Source organism: Crassostrea angulata, chromosome 9 (genome assembly GCF_025612915.1).
Source record: "Crassostrea angulata isolate pt1a10 chromosome 9, ASM2561291v2, whole genome shotgun sequence".
Classification (NCBI taxonomy): domain Eukaryota; kingdom Metazoa; phylum Mollusca; class Bivalvia; order Ostreida; family Ostreidae; genus Magallana; species Magallana angulata.
Window position 1 is genome coordinate 33,149,037 of NC_069119.1, and position 25,124 is coordinate 33,174,160.

General features: G+C 31.1%; 1 protein-coding gene across 1 annotated transcript; it reads right to left on the minus strand.

Annotated features, from left to right (window-relative positions):
• Positions 1 to 13,505: 13,505 nt before the first annotated feature.
• On the minus strand, positions 13,506 to 16,069 carry LOC128162293 (uncharacterized). Its single transcript, XM_052825448.1, has 5 exons — positions 16,060 to 16,069; positions 15,671 to 15,762; positions 14,694 to 14,752; positions 14,149 to 14,248; positions 13,506 to 13,797 (listed from the first exon to the last, which is right to left on the minus strand). The coding sequence occupies exons 1-5, from the start codon at positions 16,067 to 16,069 to the stop codon at positions 13,735 to 13,737; spliced, it is 324 nt and encodes a 107-aa protein (XP_052681408.1). The 3' UTR covers positions 13,506 to 13,734.
• Positions 16,070 to 25,124: the final 9,055 nt, after the last annotated feature.

The following is a 25,124-nucleotide window of genomic DNA, read 5'->3' on the forward strand; positions in this document are numbered from 1 at the left end:
CATGCGATAGAGGCTGACGATAAAAGCATTGTCCAGATTGAGGGATTCAGTGATTATTTTAAGAATGTTCACATGAGTTTTTAAATAAGTTTTGTTTAGATTTTATCGGTTACATGATCACAGTACAACGGCTTAATTTTTTTTCAAAATGTGGCGAAAATCAATTTTTTGGCGATTACTTAACATGTGTACTCCGCAATGTGTGTCACTTTCCCACCCGTGTGTTTATTCGGACAGTCTATGCTAATTCAATCCGCTCCACGTGCGACCGAAAATATCGTGTCGCTTCAGCGCACATGAGCTCAGAATATTGCCCCCGGGCTGCAGATCAGCAATTGTTATATAATTGAGTAACATATTGAAAGGTGCTTTCACTGCAGTGGTCAATTGTTAAACAATAAGTATCTAAATATTGGATGTCAATCATCGTCACATTAAGGTGTGATATCGGAATCTGAGAATGTGGCTAAACAATTAACCTGTTGAACACGCTAAATAAACTTCTATAGTTATAAACAGAATAAAATATATCAATATTATTACCAGAGACATAAATAACTTTTAAGAAGTTATTTATGTCTCTGATATTATAAGTTAAAAGTTTTAAATAAAATTTGTTCTCAGATATACGACTACATAATGCAATGAAGTTGGTCTTCATAGAAATCATCAGAGTACTGCAAGTGTCGACAGTTTGTTATTTCTTTGAAAGACCATAGTTCAATTGACTTGCAGACTTTTTGCCTCCCAAAAATGTATGCACTTAATTGCGGTAGATATGTGTTCTTGGGGATAATACTAACTGCCATATGCACATTGATAAAAAAAAATCATTAAAGTTGTGTAGTATAAGGTTGTAATGCAAATTAATTGACTTAAAACTCAGCTGAATATTTTATTTTAAATATGGCTTGTCGAAATGGGAGATTGTTAACTTGTAGCTTGTTAACTTTGAAAAAGTCTAGAACAGAAGAAATAAAGTCTTTATGGCCTTCGCTACATCTTCTTATTTATGTGTACGAATACATAAAGCTATTTTAGATTTTAATTCACTATATAAAAAGTGTTGTTTTTCTTAACCCAAAATTTAGATCTATAGAAATTCAGCATATAACTTCTTAAAAGCTTTGATACCTTACCACTTGGAAATCATTTATTGATGCAAATTGACAAATGCCAATGAAAAGACATCATTGGAACACAAGGGTTTCCTATCCTTTCCGACGATGATGAGAAGAACTCAAATGTGCATACAACTCATACATTTACATGAATATATTTATATGTGATATGATAGAAATAATTGAAATACAAGTATATAGGTCGTTTTTCTGCCGCACAAAACGGGCGAAAAGGATTTTTATACCCCACGAAAATTAATTTGGGGCGGGGTAAAATAAAAATCACCTTGTCCGTCCGTCCGTCTGTGTCCGTTCGAGTCCGGTCTTTATCTTTCTGATAGAGAAACATTGGAAGTTAATACTTCATAGAAAATATTACTTATTACCTTATTACCGTCATGACATTAACCCAAGGTCATTAGGACAAAGGACAAGGTCACTGGCAGTAAAAGTGAAAAATTTGTTTCCGGTCCACCTTTGAATTTCTTACTTCACACAAAGATTGCTTATGACCACCTGAGATTATATAATGATTTGTCCCTAAGTCATTAAGGGAGTTTCTATTTCATAAAAATAAAAGATTCCTTATGACCGATGATGTGTCATGAACTTGATCCAGGGTCAGTTGCGCAAGTTCAAAGTCATATTAAAAAATGCTTTATTCCTGTCTGTGTCATATCTTGTATTAATGGAAATGAGTAAAATCTAAAGTTTGACATAAAAATTGCTTGTGACCTGTAAATATACCATGTCTTGTCTGACTCACTATAAGAAAAAGATGCATCCATTATTCTCTAATAGAAAAATACGTGAGTTATGATTTTTTTCTTAGCGGGGGTATCATTTGTGAGCTTGCTAACAGTGCCTTTTAGATGGTCCAGTGGGAGCACTGCCCCCGCCCCCTTTCTCGCAACCAAAATTTCCCTTAAGTTAACGTTTAGAAAATTGATTTTTGGGGCACCCCCCCTCCCCCACCGCCACACATATTTTATTATAATTAAATTAATTATATACATATACATATATGATGTTCTTTTTAAAGTTATCCTAAACGTGAAGTAAATTAAACGAAGAACTTGCCTGGTATAAAAAAATATATTTTGAAATTGAGTCTCGTTTTGGTTTTTTTGAACTTATTATTATCATATTGATAATCCAGTCTCATTTAAACCATTTCCCTTCTCCTTACACTCGTCATGGTCTGATAGACCTGTAACAATAACAGATCATTTCCATTTGACTTCCACATTTGCATATAATCTAAATATACTTCTAATTACCGAAGATATGCCTTTAATCATTATTGAGTGGCGCAACTTTTCAATACTCAGTCTAGAGGTTACAGAAAAAAAGGCATTAATTAATTTGTCTCCATTTGAAGAGTTCCATTCACTTTTCTAAAGCTCTAATTGGTTAGAAAAAATGGTCATGTAAAGATGACCTTTTATCAATACAGGATCTGTCAGGCTCTGACAAGTGTGAGAAGGAGGTGTTTTAATCAGACTGATGGACAATCCTTTCGCGACAGGAAGTTGCAACGGAAGACCTACTCGTTGCTTTGCAACGAGCTCGACTCTAGTATTTAAAACTTGTTGGATCAAAATGAAAACTATAAAAATACTTCACATGAATATCTGTACGAGAAAAAAAAACAAGAATGAAAGTAAAATGATGTTCATCTTAGGGGGCCTAATCCTACATAGACCAAATAACCTGCTAACGCGGGTTTTGTATTTTTCTGCCAATTTTAGCTACCTTCAATGAATAACATTCTATTGTAAAAAAAAAAATGTCAGATTGTTTAAAAACGAAAATAAATAGTCAATATAGTATTCCAGCATTCGAAAAGTTATTAAATTTAAAAATGACACCTATTGCACATTTTATAAATGCACGGGTGTCCCTAAAAAGTAAATCAAGATTGTTACCACTATCAATTGCTTAACTCACCATAAGTGATCATCGACAATCCATAGCATAAAATCAATACATGCATCATTATATACTTATAACATTCTTCGTATACGACAGGTAAACAAAATAAATGAAATTTTGGCATCACACATTTTATAGATTGAAACAAGGAAGTTAGAATATAGTTTCCAGTACGGAAAAAAATATTACCATATGAAAAAGTAGCATTGAAAAACTGATGATTCAATGATTTTTTTTCTAATGCAGAGAAAGAGCAACACAGATTAATAGTAACCCATAGTTCGCGGTACGGGAACTATACATTAATGAATCAGCGTAGTTGAAAAGCTGGCGAACAATAGATTTCCGTATAAATTCTGATCATTTATTGTTTGCAAAAATTATCACCAGTTTAGAAGTCAGTATTGGGAGGCTGAAATTGAGTTAGATAATTTATGTTCTGCGCATCGACAACATTATAATTTACATTAAATAATGATAAATACTTAATTTGTTTTGGTCAAATAGAATATTGGCTATGATAATAAATCAGTGGGTAATAGCTGCGGAGCTAATCTATATAAATGTCGCAATAGGTTAAGTACACTGTACAATCTCAATGTGAATTGTAAATTGCTTTTAATTATTAGGTTATTATCAGCGATTATATATTGTACCAGATAAACAGAATCAATCTTAATTCTCTCTTTGTTTACATAAACGTGTATCAGCCCATGTTAATAAATGTTAATATTAAGCTGGGAAAATTAGGCTTAGAATTTAAACTAAGAAATGGGAATATCTGAGAGTTGCTTTGTGAGAACGGTTTATTCCCGTTTTGCACACATTTGAAAATTATGTATCGAAAAAAATGTGTGCAAAACGGGAATCTGACGAGGTGAAATAATTGCTTAATTGCTATAGTCTAAATCACAGTGCCTGTGAAGGCAATTGACAATAAAATAAATAAAACATATCTACTCGCAATTGATATTTACATTTATTTTATGTTACAATGTAACTTGCATTATAGCACATTCACATAATAATTGACATCCATATTCTTGAATTTAATTCCAAACATCAATATGGTCATTTAGAATTTCATTAATTTTTTTAAACAAGAAAGATTATTGCAAAAATGTAGGACTTGTTTTTAACTTGCTGTCTATAGGAAGTATGTGTACTTTTTGCAAATTTGGAGAGAAATCCTTGATATTCAATTAGACGCTACTTTAAAGATTGAAATATTTTGTGATAAAGATTTTTTTCCTTTCATAATATTCTTTCTGTTGATACCAAACAACCACTTATAAACATGCATTTTACATATTTGCAACCAAGTTGTAAAAAGAGACACAAAGTACCCCATCTGACTGTACATGTAGTTTTCCCCTTCATTACACATTTATCAATTGAATCAGCTTCCAATTGGCTTTGAACTAGCAATTTCCCCCTCAGTTTATTTAGTTTAATTTTATATTTAAGGTAAAGCAAACAGTTAAGAGTCTAATTATGTAATAATTATTGTTCTTATCAGTAGGCGAAATTTAAGACGAAAATTATTATGATCTGTAATTTATCAAAGAAAGAAATGGTGATAGTTATTAGTTATAAAACCTAACACACATCAATATATATTTATTTTTTGGTTTCATCGTAAAGTCGCAAATAAAACCCAGGTAAAAATCCAGATAAAATCTTTGAAAGCAAATTATAATTGCTTTCACAACACAAATCACACATATTGGTCTATACCCAATAATCAAATGTGTGCAAAACGGTACACACCGTAAGAACTATATGAACAGTCTGAAAAAAATCACTGTTTAACACCAAATTTGATTTAGCCATGTTCTGGACTGGATCAGAAGCAAAACAGACAGTAGGCTTGCATTATATTCTTACATCATAAATCATATAATATTATGCATTACAATAAGCTGGTTACAACATATACTATAAATGTAAAGTGTGTAAAACAGTTTTATACGCGTTGATGTACAATTTTTTAACTGATTGACATTAATTGTATTGCTATAGCTAAATTATTTTGTTCCAAAGTAAATCGTTTTCCCAACAACTGCAGAAACTGCTTATTAACTTGTCCTCATCATATTTTATATAAGCTTTAATACAGGTTTTTAGATTGAGTTGAACATATCAAAACTTCTATTTCATAATAACAGAATGCTTTATGAGATTTTTAAAGTGCAATGCATTTCATATAAAAGAGCAACTTTTTATTAGCCGGGCTCTGCTGAAAGCAGAGTCCTGGCTGTAGTCAGGAAAATCGCAAATGTTACCATAAATAGCACAACTTCAAAAGTAAACAAAAAAACCTAAACAACATCAAAGTAAAAGCTTCCGTTAAACCAAATAGTTACACAAAGTTTTGTCAAAAGTGTTGGCATTTTGTTTCTTTTTTTTTATTTTGAGAGAATTGTCTATCTTTTTTAGTTTTCTTATTAATAACGTGTTTTAAAAACAAGACTATGCATTTTGGAGATATACATTGCGCATGAATTTATATGAACTACTTTGCTGCGCGTAGAAGTATATAACGCTTGTTGCAAAATTCAAGGCAGCAACTGCCTTGAACATATTTTTGTTTATAGCCGCTTACAAAATTTGGTCGCTATCTGACGCTTTGCCAATATTAAAAGCATGAGAGAGAGAGAGAGAGGGAGAGAGAGAGATAGAGAGAGAGAGAGAGAGAGAGAGAGAGAGAGAGAGATATTTAGTCTTTACTACAAAGTATGCATAAAGACACACCATAAGAGCCCGGCTTTCAGTACTTCAGTACTTTGATTTGTATGTGTCATTCTAATGACAGCAATAAAGAAAAGTTGTTGATGAATGCGAAAATTAAAATTGTTGTCAATTTCTCAGTGCATTTGTTTGTGTCTTTTCATTTGAATTTTATAAACGACATTTTCTTATAGCTTATCCATCCTTATACAGCCAAACAAACTGTTACATGTATTTAAAATTTTATTTTAAATTTATTTAAAAAAATGGTCGATATCACATCCCATTCAATTACATTGTTTTTCACTTCCTTGTTTGTGGAGAAAGTTAATTATGAGAAACGAGTGAAGGATGATAACAGATGACTAATTAAAATCTGATTATGGATTGCATGTCACATAACTCAAAGGAATATTAGGAAAACAAAAAAAATTAATTAGGGTGTAAGTGGACAGGATGTTTAAAAATAAGTATATAGTGAAATCAGGAAAAGCAAAAAAAAGTAATTAACTAATTAGAGTCTGTTTTGGAAATACTATATCCACATAAAATGATTAACTTATGCTCATACTAAAATATGATAAATAGTCATTAATATAATGATATTCAAAATTTAAAATGAAGTCATGAACATTAGAAATATTCTTCGGTAGTTGACAATTCCCATGACGACACCCAAACAAATCATCGTAATATAAAAAATATGACATTAATTTGCAAATTTTTACCAAAGTATTAGATTTAAAATGCACAAATAGTGCTGTGCTGCATTACTTTGCGTGGACATCAAACACGTGTTTCGTTTATAAAAAGTGCAGTAGGTCTGCATCATGTAGTAGTCACCGACATTATATTCAACATACTAAATACGCAATAAAAAAAGAAAGTAATAAAGTCTGGTCATTTTCTTTACATGTTGTGTTTAGTTTGTAAAAATAAGCATTCTGTTTTCTGAAGTCAATGCAGTCGCAGCAATATCATCTACAGTGTCTGGTTTGCGCATGTGCGATAATTTAATATTACAACATGCATACTGGAAAACGTTTTACAATGAAAAATGATTATTGAAATACTTGTATCGGTGTTTGAGTCTGTTTTGTTTAGCCTTTCATTGGATATTCCTTACCAGTGCAGTGGCTATAAATGCATTTATACAAATCTTTGCTTTCAAAGTAACGTGTTCAGATTAATGAAAAAAATGCGCCTTAATGCGCTGAAACATGAATAATGCTCCCGTCCATTTATAGGGTGTCTGAAGCAATAAGCGAAAAAATAGAAATCGAAATCTAGTATGGCAGTAGTTGGAGGTTAAAGGCAAATAAAGCTTACTCTAAAGTTCAAACTTGGTTGTACATATAGTTTTATCATTGTCATTTGTTGGTGCTGTGTGAATTTTATCCTCAGGGCAAAGTATGATGCATCAATAAAAATCATACCAAATTGGTACATTTTACATGACAAAATCTAATATTGTAACTGAAAATTTTGCATGTTTTTATTTTCAAAATGCTGTAAGATAAGAAACTTGTTGTCAATAGATGGAAGGTTTTCAAATTGTTCTTTAGGTAAATGTATCTTAAGACTCGTTTAATAGAACACACGAAGGCAGTTGATCTGGCTAGATCAGCATACGAGCGATATCTTTAAATAGAAGCAAAAGCATTGGGAAGCTAAATTCTTGTTTCAAGAAGGTTATAAGATTGTTCGAAAAGGAAGTCTACACATCTTAAAATTGCAACAAAATAAAGTTTACAATTTAAATTGGGATATTTATTTAAATTTTAGGAATAGACATCGTCTTATCGGCACCTTTATGTAATTACAAAACTGAAAGTTCGTGTTCGAAATTCGAAATCGTTTGATAGATAAGTGTCATTGCATTTTCTTAAATCTCAATAGGATAATGCGGACGCCCAATTTTAACAAACCTTATACGTAGTCATTGCATGTTTGTCTATTGTTTTCCATTTAATGGTAATTGTGTATTCATCGATAAACAAACAAGCACTCATGGTTAGAAAGAGAAAAACACCTTTTTGTGTTTGCGTTTTTCTAAATTCATGACAAAGAATATATAAAATTAGTATAACCAATTTTTTGCTTTTAGATAAAAGTGCAAATAAGCATGCTAATCAGCAGTGCATGTCCACTAATAATTCATAAGGGGGTGTAAAGACTATTACCGTAAAGCCTGGCGCCCAAATAAAGAGATGTAAGAAGATATTTATATGTGAAATAATTTGTTATGAACAAATTACTTTATCATTGGCTTGTTTGTATTATCAGTTTAAAGTAAAATAAAACTATATTCAATATACTCCATTAGTTAATTTGATATGTAAATTTAAAAATAATTTTAAAAATTTACATTTATGCCATGTTTTGATTTATAACGATTTGCACCCCCTTCAAGGAAACAAAATAAATTCTTTTGTCAAATCTGATTCTTCAACTTAAAATAAAAATAGAATTATCTCCTTTATATTCCAAGAACTCATCCGCTATAAATTTCACATGTGTGCATAAAATAAATACAACGAAATCTAACTAGACAATCCTCATATCGTTCACAGTTTTCAAAATATTTTTTTTTGTTTTATCCTAATTAATGTATTGTTTATTTTAAGATATTTTTCTATCAAGACAGAAAATTGCGCGAGTAAAGCAAAAGAAGAATATGAATAATATTTTATAGCAATGAAGGACAGAAGAATTCTGTGGGTGTCAATGACCTTCACACTATTGAAAATTAATTGTGTTTTAGACTTATATTACAATAGTATATTGTGAAATAATTGTATTTCGATTGATAGGTAACAGTTTGTCCGATTGTCACTACATCTTTTTCTTAACTGTAGCTTTATACGAAAAAACACCAGTATTTACAAAACTTGACTTGTTATGTTTAAAACTCGTTAAAAGAACATTTTTAAAAACTCGTGAATCTTAAAGGGAAATTTATGAATGTTTAAATTTCTTTTTACAGGATGTATGTATTTCTCAATTTATTTTAAAGTCTGTGTTTAGTTACATGTATTTTTTTTAAAAATATTAATAATACATTAGACTAATATCAAATACTGAAAGTTCATTTAATTGAGTACTTAACATTGATAATTTAGGCAGGAAAGGACTTTGGTAAAGTGTTTTTATCTGAATTAGAAAGTTTAGACATTACACCGGAAACAATACGCCCCTGAATTCCTTTTTCTGCAGCAAACTTTAATTAACACTAATCATAATAAAGTACAGGGAGAACTAAATTACCGTCGCTTTGATACAATATATTTTATTAATAAATTTTCTTTTATTTATTTTATTGTCATTAAATCTATAATGCACTCATTAAGAATTCAAATTCTTTAGTTTTTACATTCATGCATATTTAATCAAACCAATATTTATGAAATAAAACTCTCCCTTGATTAATATGTGATTGAACGATATTAAAATATAGTCTAAAAAGGTACATGTAAGTTGAATATATAAAATATGCACATCCCTGCCTAATTAAGGGAATATATATATTCATTATAAGAAACATACGTAACGTCAATTGTCTGTGTAAACTAGTTTGACGGTTATTGTGTGAAAAATTGTCCAAACTCAAAAGGTGAATAAACAGATTTTAAATTATATATTATAGCAATTTTGTCTGAGGTTACTCAAACGTACATGTAGCCGTATTTGTTACAGAATTTCCTCCGAATCATATAATCGGGTTTTGTTTCCAATGTTAAAAAGCTCATTTGGTCAATGATTTTGACATGAGAATAAATCATTCAACTACAATAATGTATTTTATTCATAAGATATTTAAGGAGACTGTAAGGTCAACAAAACTACCATCAGATGTGTTTAAAATGTTAAAATGTGAATGGTTAGAGGGGCATGGTTACGATTTTGGTCAAAAATTATTTTTCCGATTTTAATATTTACAAATGCTTCAGAAAGGCATTGTTAATAAGCAACCGAAGTTTGAGTGTCATTTGTTGAATTATAAGCGAATCACAGAGCTTGAAATTCTTTGCTATGTAAACAAAGCGTTTTGTTTATCTATTTGTTTATCTATGCTTGAAATAAATAAAAAGATAGACAAATAAGCTGGAAAAAGATTTTTTACTGGTATATTGAACCTATGTACGCAAAAAGAGTGCACGAGCCTTGTTTTCATGACAAAGAATTGTGAGCTCTGTATCTTGCTTATAACTCTACGAATGACTCTCAAATCTAATTTGCTTATTAGAAATGCAATTCTAAAGCATTATAAATAATAAGAACATAAAAACAAAATTTGACGAAAATCGTGACCATGCTCCTTTAAGCTATAAATTATTTAGTAAAGAAATAAATTTTTATATCTTACCAATTAATTTGAGTATTTTCTTTTTTAAAAGGATACTAAAACAGTCTTTAAAATTCCACGATCATCGAGACCCTTAAATACTTTTTCATCGAAGTCCGACGTCTAAGAAAAGAGAAATTTTTATATTTAAACAAACTTCTTTATCATTGTCGTGATTATGTTACTATTTTATGGTAAAAAACAATTTGATATAATTCAAAATTAATTTGATAATCAATTCACATTTATGTCATGTTTATGTCATGTTTTTATATAAAAAACTTCTGCAACCCGCCTCCATTAAAAAAGAAAAACAATCTTTTAATACCATACATATGTAAGGGCAATTTTGGAAGGTTATTCTTTTCTTTTATAGAGCATATTATTTTAAAAAATCTAAATCACATTTTTTCTATGTGTATACTTTAAAGATAATTAAAAAATAGATAAACTAGTATCAAATTCTGACACATCATCCAATTGAGTACTTAACATAATTTTTAAGACTGAGAAGGACTTTAGTAAAGTGTTTTTATTTGAATTGGGAAATCCAAACCTTTCACCGGAAAGAGCACGCCTCGGTTTTTCTTTTTTTAGCGAAATTTAATCGGTACTTATCATATTGATTAACATTGACACTGAACTGAATTTAATATTTTACAATATTGTATTTTATCAATAAAAGTTTTATCGTCATTGAGTTTGTAATGGATTCATTGAGAATTCAATTTCTTTAATTTTTCCAAATCACTCATGTATTACACATTCATTTAAATATTCATTAATTATATGCAAACTTTAATCATTTTCTCATTGACATTCTCTAGTTTGTCAACTATTAATGTAACCCGGAAATGGCAATATTTACCAAAGACTTCAAATCAATATATATTCTGAAAAAGTATAAGATCTATCCTAAAAAGACTTTCTATGAAAGCTTGAAATGCATACATATTTTGAAGAAAAAAAATATGAACACAATCTGTTTCTTCTAATAACATGCACAGAGCTAAAAAGACTGCTTTTTCAATCAGGGTCTAAAATTGTTGTACGAAGATAAATCTTTTACATCTAATAAACTAATACCATATACTAGAGGCAAGGTTTTCAAATTCGTAACCGTCGTTGGAAACCTACGCTTTGCTGTTTGAGCTTTGCCCACTATGATGTTCAAGGAATTATTTTTTAAAAAAAAAAGATAAATAAATATACTCACACCAAGTTTAATGCATACGTTTACACCCGTTACAAGCAACCTAATCATCAATGTTTCGTTTTTTCCCTCTTATGACATTTTCCCGATTTTAACATTTACCTCGATCATGATCACTTGTACGATTGTAACAAGGAGCACATAACGGGTGCGACCGGTCAACAGGGAATGCTTACTCCTCTTTTTAGGAGTCCGTGATGCTCTGCCTTAAATTCGTATTTCGCTTAATGGATATTTGAGATGGTTGACAGTTTGTTATTGTCATTTTCATATTTCATATTACAAAAAAAAACTTTGTTTGTCCATGCAAAGCACTTAATTACAATTAATAACTAATTAAAAAGCACTCAATTAAAGAGTGAAATTTTACTTGCCAGTTAACTAGTATTTTTTTTTAGTTTCGATTAAGATTGAATAGAAATTAAAATTAAATAGAAATTTACCAATCTGAACGTAGCAAATAATACAGGGGAAAAATGACACTAAGTATGCTTGGAAAAAATTGCCTTATAAATCACCTCAATAGTAATTAACCTACTACCAATTCTCTCCTTTCTTGTACCTCACTTCTAAACAAAACGATAACATCCCTGCTCAATCTTCCTTCTATCTAAAAGGGGCATGGTCAAGATTTTGTCAAACTTTTGAATAAGGAGATAAATATATTTTGAACCTATGTAAATAAAACAGGGCACAAGCTTTGTTTACATGACAAAGAATTGTGACCCCTGTATTTTGCTTGTAACTCTACAACTGACCCTCAAATTTCATTTCATCGATCGCTAGAAATGCATTCCTAAAGCATTTTAAATAATAAAAACAAAAAAAGTTTACCACAATCTGACCATGCTTCTTTTAAAACCAGACTCAATATACTAGAATTATTGTTAAATCTAAAGCAAACTAGCGTGGCGCAGTGTAGTCCCCCTTTTATTAGCGCCATGTCCTTTTTTGAAACGCCATGCCTTTTTTAAGAAAAAAAATAAAGGTGCTGCCATATTACTGTAGAAACAGAAATATTCGTTGAGGTATAAATTTCGTTATTTTCGTTGGCAGTATCAATCAACGAAATTAAATCCATGACGAATTTTTAAACCAAGTATTAATGCATACAAAGATAATACTATATGACGAAATTAAATGCCAACGAAATCTTATTTCGTTTAAAAACAACGAAATTTTGACCCAACGAAAATATGTGTTTCTACTGTACTTCAGGCAGGTTTTATTCAAAATCACCATTTACCTTTGTTTTGATTGCAAAAGTAAAACTTGCTGGACTTAAAGAGTGACCCGAGAAAATAGACAATAGCTAAAAGGGAATGTAAAAAACAGTCCTATTTAATGTGTGATTTTACACCTAATCACTGGTATAACTAAATTAACTATTTTCTTTTGGTAATAAACGGAATTTTTACACCCTGTAAAACAGTTACTATGTAACTCTATACGAAAAAAATTCTAGCATTTTGACTGTTGGACTGAAACTGTTTGATTGGAAGTGTTAAAATTGATTATTAAAAAAGTCTGTACACTGGTGACGTCACATTCCGCGAAAAACGAGTTATTGATTAGTAGGGGTATAACAATACAGTAATTGACTGTGTCGCGGGCAACAGTTGATCTGCCCAAGGCTGAAGGCCGCGGGCAACAGTTTGCAAGCCGGTCCGACAGATCAACTGTTGCCCGAGACACAGTCAAAAACTGTGTATTGTTTCTCTGTATATGCTATATGGGTCTTAATTCATTGAGGCATCGTAAAGGTTATCTATAAATATTTTTTTTAATTCTTTTTTTTTCAACTGTTAAAGCAATCTTAAAATTTACCCGAATTTCCCCAGTTTTCCAATAAAAGAAACTCTCCTATGAGATTGCAGATTGTTTATAATAGTGTTACTATATGCAAATTTTTATGCAAAAGGATTTTTAAAAAAACATAAAACAATAGCCCAAATGCATTAAATTTTCCAAGATTGAAAAGGATTTTTTCATATAATACTCTCTCAAATACATGAAATCTTCATTCGATGATTTACCTAAAATGCATATGATTATAAAAGATGAATAACAGATATAAAGTGATTTATTTTATTAAATTTATTATTAAATTAATGATTAAATTATTATTTAATTATTTATTATTAAATTGACAAGAGAGATCATGAATATTTTCAAAATGATAAATAAAAATTTTCCACGACAGTATGAAGTGAATACGTCATAATATGTTTGATAGTTTCTGTGTAAATACTCATTCTAAGCTTAAAACGGCGGTACAAACACTTTTCAGTATATAAAAAAAACCATTAAAAAATTAAACAATGATATATAGAAGCATATCAGTCTGATCGTTCTTTTAGAGCCTCTGTGTACGGACTTGACATTCCAACCTAGGCAGGTAGAGTAAATTCTCCAATTTTGACAATCTTGATTTCAATGACGTCACTCTTAGGCTAGCAAAATATAATACATATTTAGATTAAAACAATGGAACATAGAATTAGTTAAAGTTATTACATGTTAACAACTTGCGTTAGAAAAAGTACTGGATAGACTAATGTGAATAAAATACATCTCTCTTATTATTTACAATAGCAGATACATTAGTGTATTTTTTTTAAATGTTTGAAAAAATAGTTTGGTACAGTGGGGAATTGTGCATGTATTTTTCAGTGAATATACTTAATACACTATACAAGCGTATGGCAGGGGAGCGAATATCAATGTATAATTTTAATTTAACCAATGAAGATTTGTTTTTCAGCACGTTCTAGTTGTACTTATATATATTTATGTCAGCTCACCGTGATAACAGTCTTGTTGACGTCTATTTGATGACCATCCGGGATTTCAACGTCATAGCCGTACAACTCTCCATTCAGTGGCAGTCGCACTCTTACACATCTGAAATTCATTGCCGAAACAAAAATTTACTCTTACAGAAATTTTATACTGTGGCATCACAAATTAATACATATAGAAGAAACCTGTCCAAGTACATCAATCATACATGATGATATCTTTGGCATAAGTCGTGGAACGAAACCCAAATCTCACATAGACCATGTGATGTTTGCGTATAAAGATATCAGATAGATGTGAGATATCACATGCTTTGTCGCATATGCAGAACATTTAAACTTGTAATGCGTCTGATATATATTTTGAAGGTATCATGTGTAACAATATGTACATGTACATGTATACATAATATACACTTTCAAAAAAAGTCATGTTTTTTATTTTGTTCATTTGTGCACTAAGAGCTGAAGGCCATTTATAATACCATACGCGAATATAAGGCGGATATAAGGTGAGAACTACGTGCATTGTTCACGTGGTTACTCACGTAGACGTGATCGTAGAGTTTGCTTTAATGGTGCTGCTGTGAGTTGAGAATTTTTCTCCCTTTAAGGAAGGAGTCTTTTTATTATCAAATATACTTCTTATAATAAGAAATGCATGAAATTTTGACACAGTCAAACGGATCATATTACTTAATGATTCTATCAGTTTAATTAAATTTGACCTTTTTGTTTTCGGATAAAGGTCAGGTCAAGGTCACTACCTTTTTCCTCAACGTAAAGAGTGATAAAAATAAGTGTAGCTCTTTATAGTTCTGTAGACATTTGTTTAAGATTTGAAGATTCAAATCTTCAATGAAATCATAGACCATGAGAGTGTCTATCAGCTTATACTACTAAATTGGAATAAATATTTATACTAAAATTGATATCGCTTAGCCCGCATTTCCTCTAATTTTCTTAAATTTTGAAGAAATTTTGATTATTTTTTTTATGCTTCCAATAATAAAATATTTCTAATTTTTATGTATTATGAAGACTTTATATAAAGATATAAATTGACAGAAAAGCTAATATATTGACCGTTTCATAAGAGAGAAAAACTGATTTTAGTGATTTTTTCACAAAAATCAATGTATAGAATGGGCGCTTTAAAAAGCTTATAAAAATGTTATTTGATAGGCAAATCATATTTTAAAAACATATTCTAAAACCCAAGTATCATATTATTAGTTCACATTAGTAAAAAAAATCCAACATTATTGTTATTGTTTTTAAAATGCTAAAACAGACTCAATATATATACATCATCTGCAGCAATTCTGAATTGCGCAACATGTGATATTTTCCTACGCCAATATTACGCCAAAAATATAGTCCTTGTTCCATTCTAAACATTGATTACATTTTTCTATGCCAAGTTGTATGATAGTAAAAGAGAAAGAAAAATATACTATTTCAATTTCCTTTCATCTTGATTTAATGAACAATTAATCAAATTTACGTTTGACAAGTCGAAAACCAGAAAAGACTCCTTCCTTAAAGGTCCATCCTGCTGCGATCTTGTCTTTGACAACGTCACTTTTGTCTCTCCTCGTCCATCCTTAAAATCCGCTAAAAAAATTAGATGGTTTGGTTTTAATTTTTCGACAGTCCCTTTATAACGTTTCGAATCATTAGCTCGTATTCTACTCAATTTGCATTATTTGAATTATTTGTAGGTACTGTATATATTTTTGGAGTATAAGAATGAGTTGCTCATTTTTTATACTTGATGAAACTGTATTGATTTGAACAACATGCCAGATGTTGTGATATATATTTATTAAGGTCAAGATCTAATAAATGATTCCAGAGTGTCTTTCTATAGCTAGAACAATTAAATTGGATTGTTGAATCCTTTTCACGTACTTAACGGCATTATAAGAATTATATAGAAAACTAGAGACGAGCTCGTTGCAAGCAACGATTAGGTTTTCCGTCGTAGCTGCGTCATACTTGTGACGCATTACAAAAAATTGATAGCTGACCATCGTACAATATTAGATGTGTAAACACTGAAAAACAAAGTATTATATTTCTGTGACCGTGTAGATTTTACGGTGATAGAGAATTCGTCTGGATCTGCATCGGTCGTGTGCAGTACGAACCGGGTGAGGGAATGTTGGCGTAAAGTGTATAAGGTAAAAGGTTGGGGCGCGCTGTGGGCCGTAAGCTAAAACGAAGGGTAGGTTTGCCGTATTCCCGAAGGTCCACCAGTATACAGTTCCAAAGAAATAAACAGGCAATTGATGCAGGATTCCATATTATTGGACGAGACTCAACGATGGCAACATTATAACAATTTAACAGACAGACATGTTACAAACAAGTCGGATATGGCCAGAAGTGGCCTCTGGACTCAAGACTCTGGGAGAGTCGGACGTGGCCGGGGCTGGCCGCCGTATTCCAGACTGCGCATTGACAATTGTACATAACTATTCATAAGAATCTTAACAATGAGAATAAATTGCAATTAACAGGTAATGATATAAGTAAGCTGAGTGAAAGGTTCACAGATATAAAATAATTAAATAAACTCAATGAGTCTTTGATGTCCAAGAAATGAAAATCTGATAATTGCACAATGTTGTTTTAAGAGATTAACAGTCCTTGAGACATGACACTCTGTCTCTATAAAGTCTAATAAGTGTCAATCACTAAATAAAAAAAAGTAACTATGTAAGAAATAAACTGTGAGAAAAAATTACGAAACAGATGTTGAATTTTACAAGTAAAGTAAAAAAAAAAATTATAATTAAACAGTGCATTTTGCACGATGATACTACATGTTTATAAGCAAATACAGATCTTAACACGTTGTCTCTAGTTTGATTCGCCGCATTTTATTCACAGAGTAGGACTGTGGTTATGCCCGGTACGATGGTAAAAAGACCACTGGCAAACGTTTTACACTCATTTTTATCGAACGCAAGCGCCAATGAATCTATTAGTATATATGCAGAGATCCTGGAAATTTTACAAGGGGTTTTGAAGAATAATTTTGTATTTCGAGGAGGGGGAACATGCGCGGATCAGAACATTTTTCCGGGGTGGGGGTTGAAAAGTCAGACGGTTATTTGAGTTTGCCAAGGGATGTCCGAGGCATATTTGGTAAGTTTATAATGTACATGTAATTGAAAGAAATTTCGCTGGGGGGGGGGGGCGGTCTGGAACCCTTCCCCTTCTAGATCCGCGCACGGAGAAGACCGATGCCGGTAATTTTACTGTTATTTTAACCATTTTTATTTAATTATTCATGTTCATGATTATCAGAAAACCAATATTACCTTTCAAAGCAGTTAAAACTTAAAACTTAAGATACGAACCATTTAGTCTCGGTGAGTATTGCGTCCGCGTACGAAAATAATGGCAATTTTCAAGAAATTCGGATGGACGATCTGTGTCCTAGGTCGTCCATTCGATTCTTTTTCTGACTAAAAGCTACAGACCTGCAGTTAGAGATTTTCAAACTCTTATTGATTATGTCAATTTGTTTGTCTCAAAGAATCAATAAATTTTTACCTTAAAAAAAAGAAAGAAATCGGGCACAATTTTCAATGTTAGCATTTTACAATTTTATGGTCTAATAAAATTTCAAGAAACAACTCTTCATTGCTTTATCCGAAATATTGCATGAAAAAAATTTACATCGCATTTTTTAAATTACAAAAGGATATTCAAAATGAACTTGGATTAACCGCTAACAAACAGGCATAAAGAGAGACTGAGAACCAATTCCTTCTCTTTTTTTTTTTTTACATCAAAAGAAATTCAAAAATAAATCAAAATATATATTTTTTCTTTGTATGCGTTAATGAAAATGTAGATCAGCAAGGGGTTCGTTTTCGTGCAAGCACCTACTTAACAGATTGTTACACGGGTCTACAACGATGACAAATATCGAAAAGGCAATATTGTGGGTAAAGGATGAATATGTAGTTTGTTTTTTAAGTTTATTTTTGATACATGTAATTATATTTATCTGGATCGGTTATGTTTGTTAGTTTGTTTTGATTATTAAAGAGGGGAATAAAGAAATGAGTAATTTCCAAGCACGTAGCATCGTTTTTGAAAGTGGGGGGGGGGGGGGGGGGCAAACTCATCCAAGAAATCTTGACAAGCAAAAAAAGAAAAATAATTGAATTTTCCAAAATTTTCAAAATTTCACTCATAATTTCATGATTTTCATACCATTTTTTTTAATGCTACCAAAATGGGGTGGGGGGGGGGGGGGGGGGCAACTCCATGATAATTCAATTTTTTAATGTAAATTTTATAAAAATAGTTGCTTCGAGAAAAAGTGGGGAGAGGACATCTTTATGTCATATAACATGTGAAACTGATTTCATTCCACCCACAAGCTTGAAATAATAAAATAATTTTAATGAAAACAATATAAATAGACGTCATAAATCCCATATCAAACGCCATATAACCACTTGATTCTGCGCGTCTTTTTAATGAATTTATAAACAACGGCAAATTCTAAAATGTATTTTTAAAGGTAATGTTAGCTGCAAGTCTGTAGACCTTGTATGAAAATTTTCGGATGGTAGTCAATTTTTCCGGGATACAGACAGAGCGGTACATATATGCAGCTAAGATAACTAAGAATGATCCAAATAAAATACTTTGTTGAGTAATGCAAGCTTTTAAGAAAGCAATACTTACATTTGTTTAAAATATAACACCCAAATACTTCGTCTTACATTCGCTATTTGTAGAACAAGCAGAACCAGTATCAGTCTGACCGGCCTCATCATATACATTGTTGGAATTTTATTGTCCTAGCATTGCAATGCTCTGCATGTACACAATTTCTTTTAAAATTTAAACACTTAAAGTGTTCATCTATATGGCTACACATAACGTACACACGTGATTCAAATAACCCAGACGGAAAACGGTAAAGAATTCAGTCATTGAGTCTACGTTTTATAGAACTTGTAAGAAAACACAATGCGGGTCTGAATGTTTGTTGATATGTCAATCTATCAATATACAGTTTGTTAATTATTTTCGATTGCTAAGGCTACAGCGTATTTGATGAACAATGAACAACATTTTTTCCATGCCACTTTTTTCCATGGAAGAGAGCGAATACAAGTATAAAGCATTTATAAAATTTATTTAATTACCTCTTTAGAATTGTGTATGGAATAAATAATTTATAAGTTGCTGCTGAAGGTTGTTTGGTATTTTCGTTTGTAGATGCTTTGCAAGTAAAAAACATGAAACGCAGGGCAAGTCATAATTAATATCCCTAATAACCGTAACTTAAAACTAGCGGCTTTGGATTCAAATATTATCGTATACGAATATTAAGTTCACTTTTTAAAATCATCTCCACGATGATAATTATATTATATCCATTGCAAATCAGTATTTTTTTTTTTTTGCTTTAAAAGAATTGTTCAAAGAATTGAGCAATCCCGCGTTCGTTTAAATTGTCATGTCAGTAATACACATTGTGCTTTATATGACGGCCGTGTATACGTATTGTAGAAAAGTTGAGTTTAATTACCATGCATTGGAACCATTTTATTAACACATCTCCCAGTACTGAAACAATTCAAAATGTCTCTGTTACAGTAACACAGTGGGGCGTTAATCGTGTACGTCCAGCTCTACAAGCACATGCACTGTCGTCTAGGCGACGGCCTGAATACAGCTAGCGACTCTCCTATCGATCGGTTACCTGAGTCTCGTAATGCATCTAAATATAGACAGGGGCACAGTTATGAAATAAACAAAAAAATAAGGTCAAAGAGGTTTATCTATATGAAATGAAAATGTACATATGTATAAAAACATTTGGGAATTTTATGTGGAATTATTTTTGCGCGCTACATGTATCAGTTAGTGCATTACAAGAAGCCCTTTCATAACCTCATAAACGTGCGCACCCCCACAATAATGGACCGAACCGACAACAATTGTTTCTGCAAATACTGACTATAAATTACGAAAACATTAAATTGAATACTATAGAAGGATTCAAAATTAATTTCTTTACAACTTTGCTTCAATAATGCTTTAGAAATATTTATTCCTTTTTAAGTTATTGACAAGAAACTTTGGACGCCTCTAACTCCCTAATTATAAGGGCCAGCCCCTTTTTTGGTATACCGAATGAAAGGTCTGGGTAAGACCAAGAACTTTTAAAAAACATGTTATAGCAAATTTTTATCAGGTAGAAAACTAACACGGAAAATACGAGAATTTTTTTGATTTTTTTTCTTACCTTTGTTTCAACATCTATACCACCCCTTTTATTTGCATTTAAATAATAAATAAAATATATCTCGCACAAATTATATGTATTAGCTTCCAAACCAGCCCATCTTTGAGACTCTGCCAGTCATCGTTAAAGCTAAACCCCCTGGACAAAAGAAGTCGTTGAATTTTACTAAAAGGGGAATAACTCAAAACTGGATAGGAATTTTCCTCAACTAAAATATGCAACGACAACATCACGTGGCATGTTATCAGTCCTGAAAATTTCAAAACAATCGGTGAACAAACGAGCGAGATATTAAGGATCAAAGTTGGCGTCTAGAAGAAAAAAAAAATAATAAGAAATTTGAAAAATTTTCAGAATAATAGTAAGGTTTTCCGCTGAGAGCGGAAAACCTTAATTACACTGTTTCTTGTCAGTCTATATCAAATAATGAGAAGGGTGATCCCAATACCTATATTCAATTTTACAGCACTTGTAAGAGGAGGTCAAGAGCTTGTTCAATGTTTTTTAAGACACTGTGGGCATTCTTGGTATATTTCATAAATGGGTAAAACTCCAAGATTTGTTAATTTTCCTTTATACTTTTTCGAAAATGACAGTATTAAACATTATATTGCATTGTGTTTACCAAAACTTTAAGCTCAGGTAAACCATAACAAACAAAGCTATTGTAAAAAATTGAAGTGAAAGATACAATAATTTGAAAACATCTGCTAATAATTGTGTTTAAAATTATATATATAAAATTATATATATTGATACATGTAATATAAAATTTATTTTTATATTTTATTTTATTTAAAATTATATATATATTATATAAAAAATATTTATATTATTACATTTTTTAATCTTTATAAGCATGCTTTTTGAGAAAAAACCCATTTACTAGTATGTTCAGTTTACTTTGAAAGTGTTACGTTATTAATTTTTAAAATCTATAATATAAATCATTCATCAGATATAGATCAAGAAATATGTTAGAAAACTTTTGTTTTATTTGAAATAATACTTCTAGGTATGTGGGAGTGAATCTGCCTTTAAATGGAAGGTTGTACAGCTACACCGTAAGCTTCGATGGAGATCGTCGTGAAATAGACCCAAACAACACTTTTATCGTGGTAAGCGAAAATGCATTACAAAGTCCCATGACAGTCCCTGCAGTGATGTATTTAAGCCCCATGCATTAAATTCACAATAGCCCGTACATTTGATTAACTCGTGCATTTATTTGCATAAACCCCTGGAACTGGCCCCCTTAACCAGTTTAAATGTATATATTTCTGCTCATAGGGGGCAGTTATTCGATGCACCAGAAGTAGAAGTCTAACGACAATAAAGCACTGAGATATGCTTAGCACTTTAAATATGGAGAAATAAAGTTATTGCAAATTTTGTTTATAGACCTTACTAATAAGAGTATATTATCAAAATCCGTAAACAATAATGACTCATTCATTAGTTTTATCTTATCTTAGTTTATCATAAGGCACGTTGGCATTTAATTTCCACCATTATACAACGATTTCTTTTGACTTTTTCATTAAGCTTTTCTTTTGTTTCTTTTGAAGAAAAATCTTATAACCTTTGTAAAACATTTTTTTCTATTTTGTAATGCATAGTGTGTCACTTATCAAAAAATTATTGAGAATAAATATCTCTCTATTTTGTAATGTATAGATATGTGAGCTGCTTTGTTTTACATGTTTTGCCTAAATTGCTATTTTATAATGAATATCATTTCTTTCCCATTTTAGCCCAATGATGACTCAATTATCGTCAAAATTGAGAGAATGATGGGGTTTAAACAGCCTTCTTAGTTTGGACTGACAAGTCTGTACACAGAAACTGGGAAAAAAACTATTATATATATCAAATCAAAATAATACAGATTATTTGTTTTCTTTAATATTTACACCGACTCTCTTAAATGCAAAATCAAACAAAAGTAATGACTTCTTTGTTTTATATTTATCTTTTATGTTCAATTTGAGGCCAAAAATTGAGTTACATAAATACGTCAGGTTTGTTAGACACGTAATGTCAATTTAATGAAATCTCAAAAGCTTTCAACTCAAACAGTTAAATGAACATTAAATCCCTTCAAAGTATTTACCACGGTTTGACATACATAATTTCCATCACTTAATCCATTTCTGAAATGCGTCAAGTTACGTTAGACCCCAAAGGCACTGTCTGATGGCTGGGCCAAGGGCTTATCGGGATTTATAACGACGGCCAGATAACTATTTAAATTTTTGAAAAAGGAAAGTCGCATGGAACTAGCTAGGTGTTGAGGGCATGGTGGGTGTGCCAAGACGGTAACCTTCTTCGACTTCAAAAATTGCTTCACATCCTCGAATGTATGTGATGGAGCATTGACATGCAGTAGACGAACATTCTATGCCTAAATCCTGAAACATGGCCATATTGATCATACGTCTTAGCTATTTTAATTGAACTTCTCGGTATTACAACCTATAACATTTTCGACCTTCGGCACCGAAATGTGTACGGCTATACCATCACGTGATAAGAATATGCAATAAAGAACTTTCTTTTTGCTTATTATTCTTTGGGCAACTACATGCTTGCTGTGTTTAGTTGGCCATATTTAATTACCTTTTTTTCTTACTGCTTTGATTTAGTTTGGGAATTAATTTTAGCAGTTGCATAGAGGCTACTACTAGTGTCCGTTTTTGGTCATCTATCAATGAATGCGGTATCCATCTGGCAAAAATCTTTTGTACTTTCAAAATATGCTTCAAAATGAAATGCAATAGCAATATGCAAACAGGTTTTGTAACATCACAAATCGTGTATCTGACATCAGTTTCAATTATTTCTCTGACATCAGTTTCAATTATTTCTCTCACTTTGGAGTCATTTGCATTGCCTGTTACCGTCGCAGGCAGTCATATTTTGCTGCATCTTTGATGGTAAAAATCCTCATTACCCAATGCCGAATTTTTACACTCCTGAGAATGTTATTTTCATTTGAATCTAGATCACGTGGTTTCTTTGACTCTATCAGAATCGCATAAAAAATCGCAAGAAAATTTGCCTCGTGGTTATAGTGATTTGCATAGAATTGAGTATATGTACTTGTAGTCGGATATAAATTAAGACTGTTATTGATTTTAATTAAATCTAATTTACATTTTCCAATGTCTTTGTCTTCGAACATTATGAGGTGATCAAATACTGTCGGTCATGAACAAATCTATCCTAAACCGTTTGAACTTCGGGCTTTACTGTATCGAACTCCCCGACCATATTTTATCACCTCATATTACTCAAAGAATGATTTCTTATTCCTTAATTCAACATTATCTATTTTAAATTGGTAAAAAATGACTACAGGAATGATTGTGACAATAGAAAATGTTTTTTTTCTGCTTCCGCAACAACATGCTTAAAAGCGACCCCCTCTTAACCGCGCATAACGCATTTTATTTGATTTTCATTTATTACTGGTATTTCGCTGCAAAATATTGAAACCCAACGTCCTTTAAAGATATTTAACCCGGGGTTCAAAATACTATGGTGCAAAATATTGAATTCGAACCTCCCTCTGACTTTCGGTGCCATTTGAGAGGGGGTTAGAACTATGACAGCAAAATAATGACCCCACCTAGCGTGATTTTCAATTCCCATTGTTAAAGGGGTTTAAAATATTAAAGGTTATATTGGAATGAAAAGCAATATAACATTTTTTAAAATGAAATTTCAATTAAGCGTTTGATTTTTCGGAGATGCCTATATATAACTTAGTATATAAATAAGCAAAACTAACTAGTCTTCGTAACGAAAAACACAGAGCGCATAGAATATTTTTTTTTTGCGAAGAAAACAGCAACGCTTAAACAGTTTTACACATTTAATCATTAACGTTACTTGATAAAAAAAAATAAACAAATTTAAAATTATAATTTAAAGAAAAATTATATCTATAAATAACTTTATTAATAGTGATGACACACTGTTCAAAGTTAAAAGCAAAGTCAAATTAAATCATCGGTACCATGTCCCAGCATTCCAAATCAATAAGATGGTGTAATAACAATTTCTAAATTTTTCAAAGCAAATTCTTAAACCTTGATGAAAAAAAATAAATAAATGTTAAATGTTTTTACACAAAGAGCATAACATTAAAAATAGACAATACACAGAAACTTAAAACAACTTACCTTTTGCATTATTTATGCGTCCATACCTTTGTTTTTTGGTCAATTTGGTGATGGTCAACCAAACATTTCTCTGGTGTTCTTCATTAAGAACTTTATTGTCAATATTTTGATTATGACGTGAAATATCATTTAAAGAGTCATATTTCCCAATGAAAGGGAAACTACTTTTATGAATACATGTAATAACATTGACTCTCTTTTCTCAAAATAGCAATGTATAAATACAGAAGGCTACACGAAGCATATAAAGTAAGTGGCCGATTTTAAAAGACAAACACTGAAACAGTATTTGACATCAAATATTTATCATGATGCTTCTTAAAGATAAAAAGCATTAAATGCATTATTACCAAGACATTTAGAAACAATATTAATCATATTGTTTTACCTCATCACTTGATTTTGTTTGTTTGATACAATATTTAGCTTAGTGCTTCTGTTTATGATATGCTTTTTTCCAATAAAAATATTATGTATGTATCATTCTTAAAACCAATCGTTAC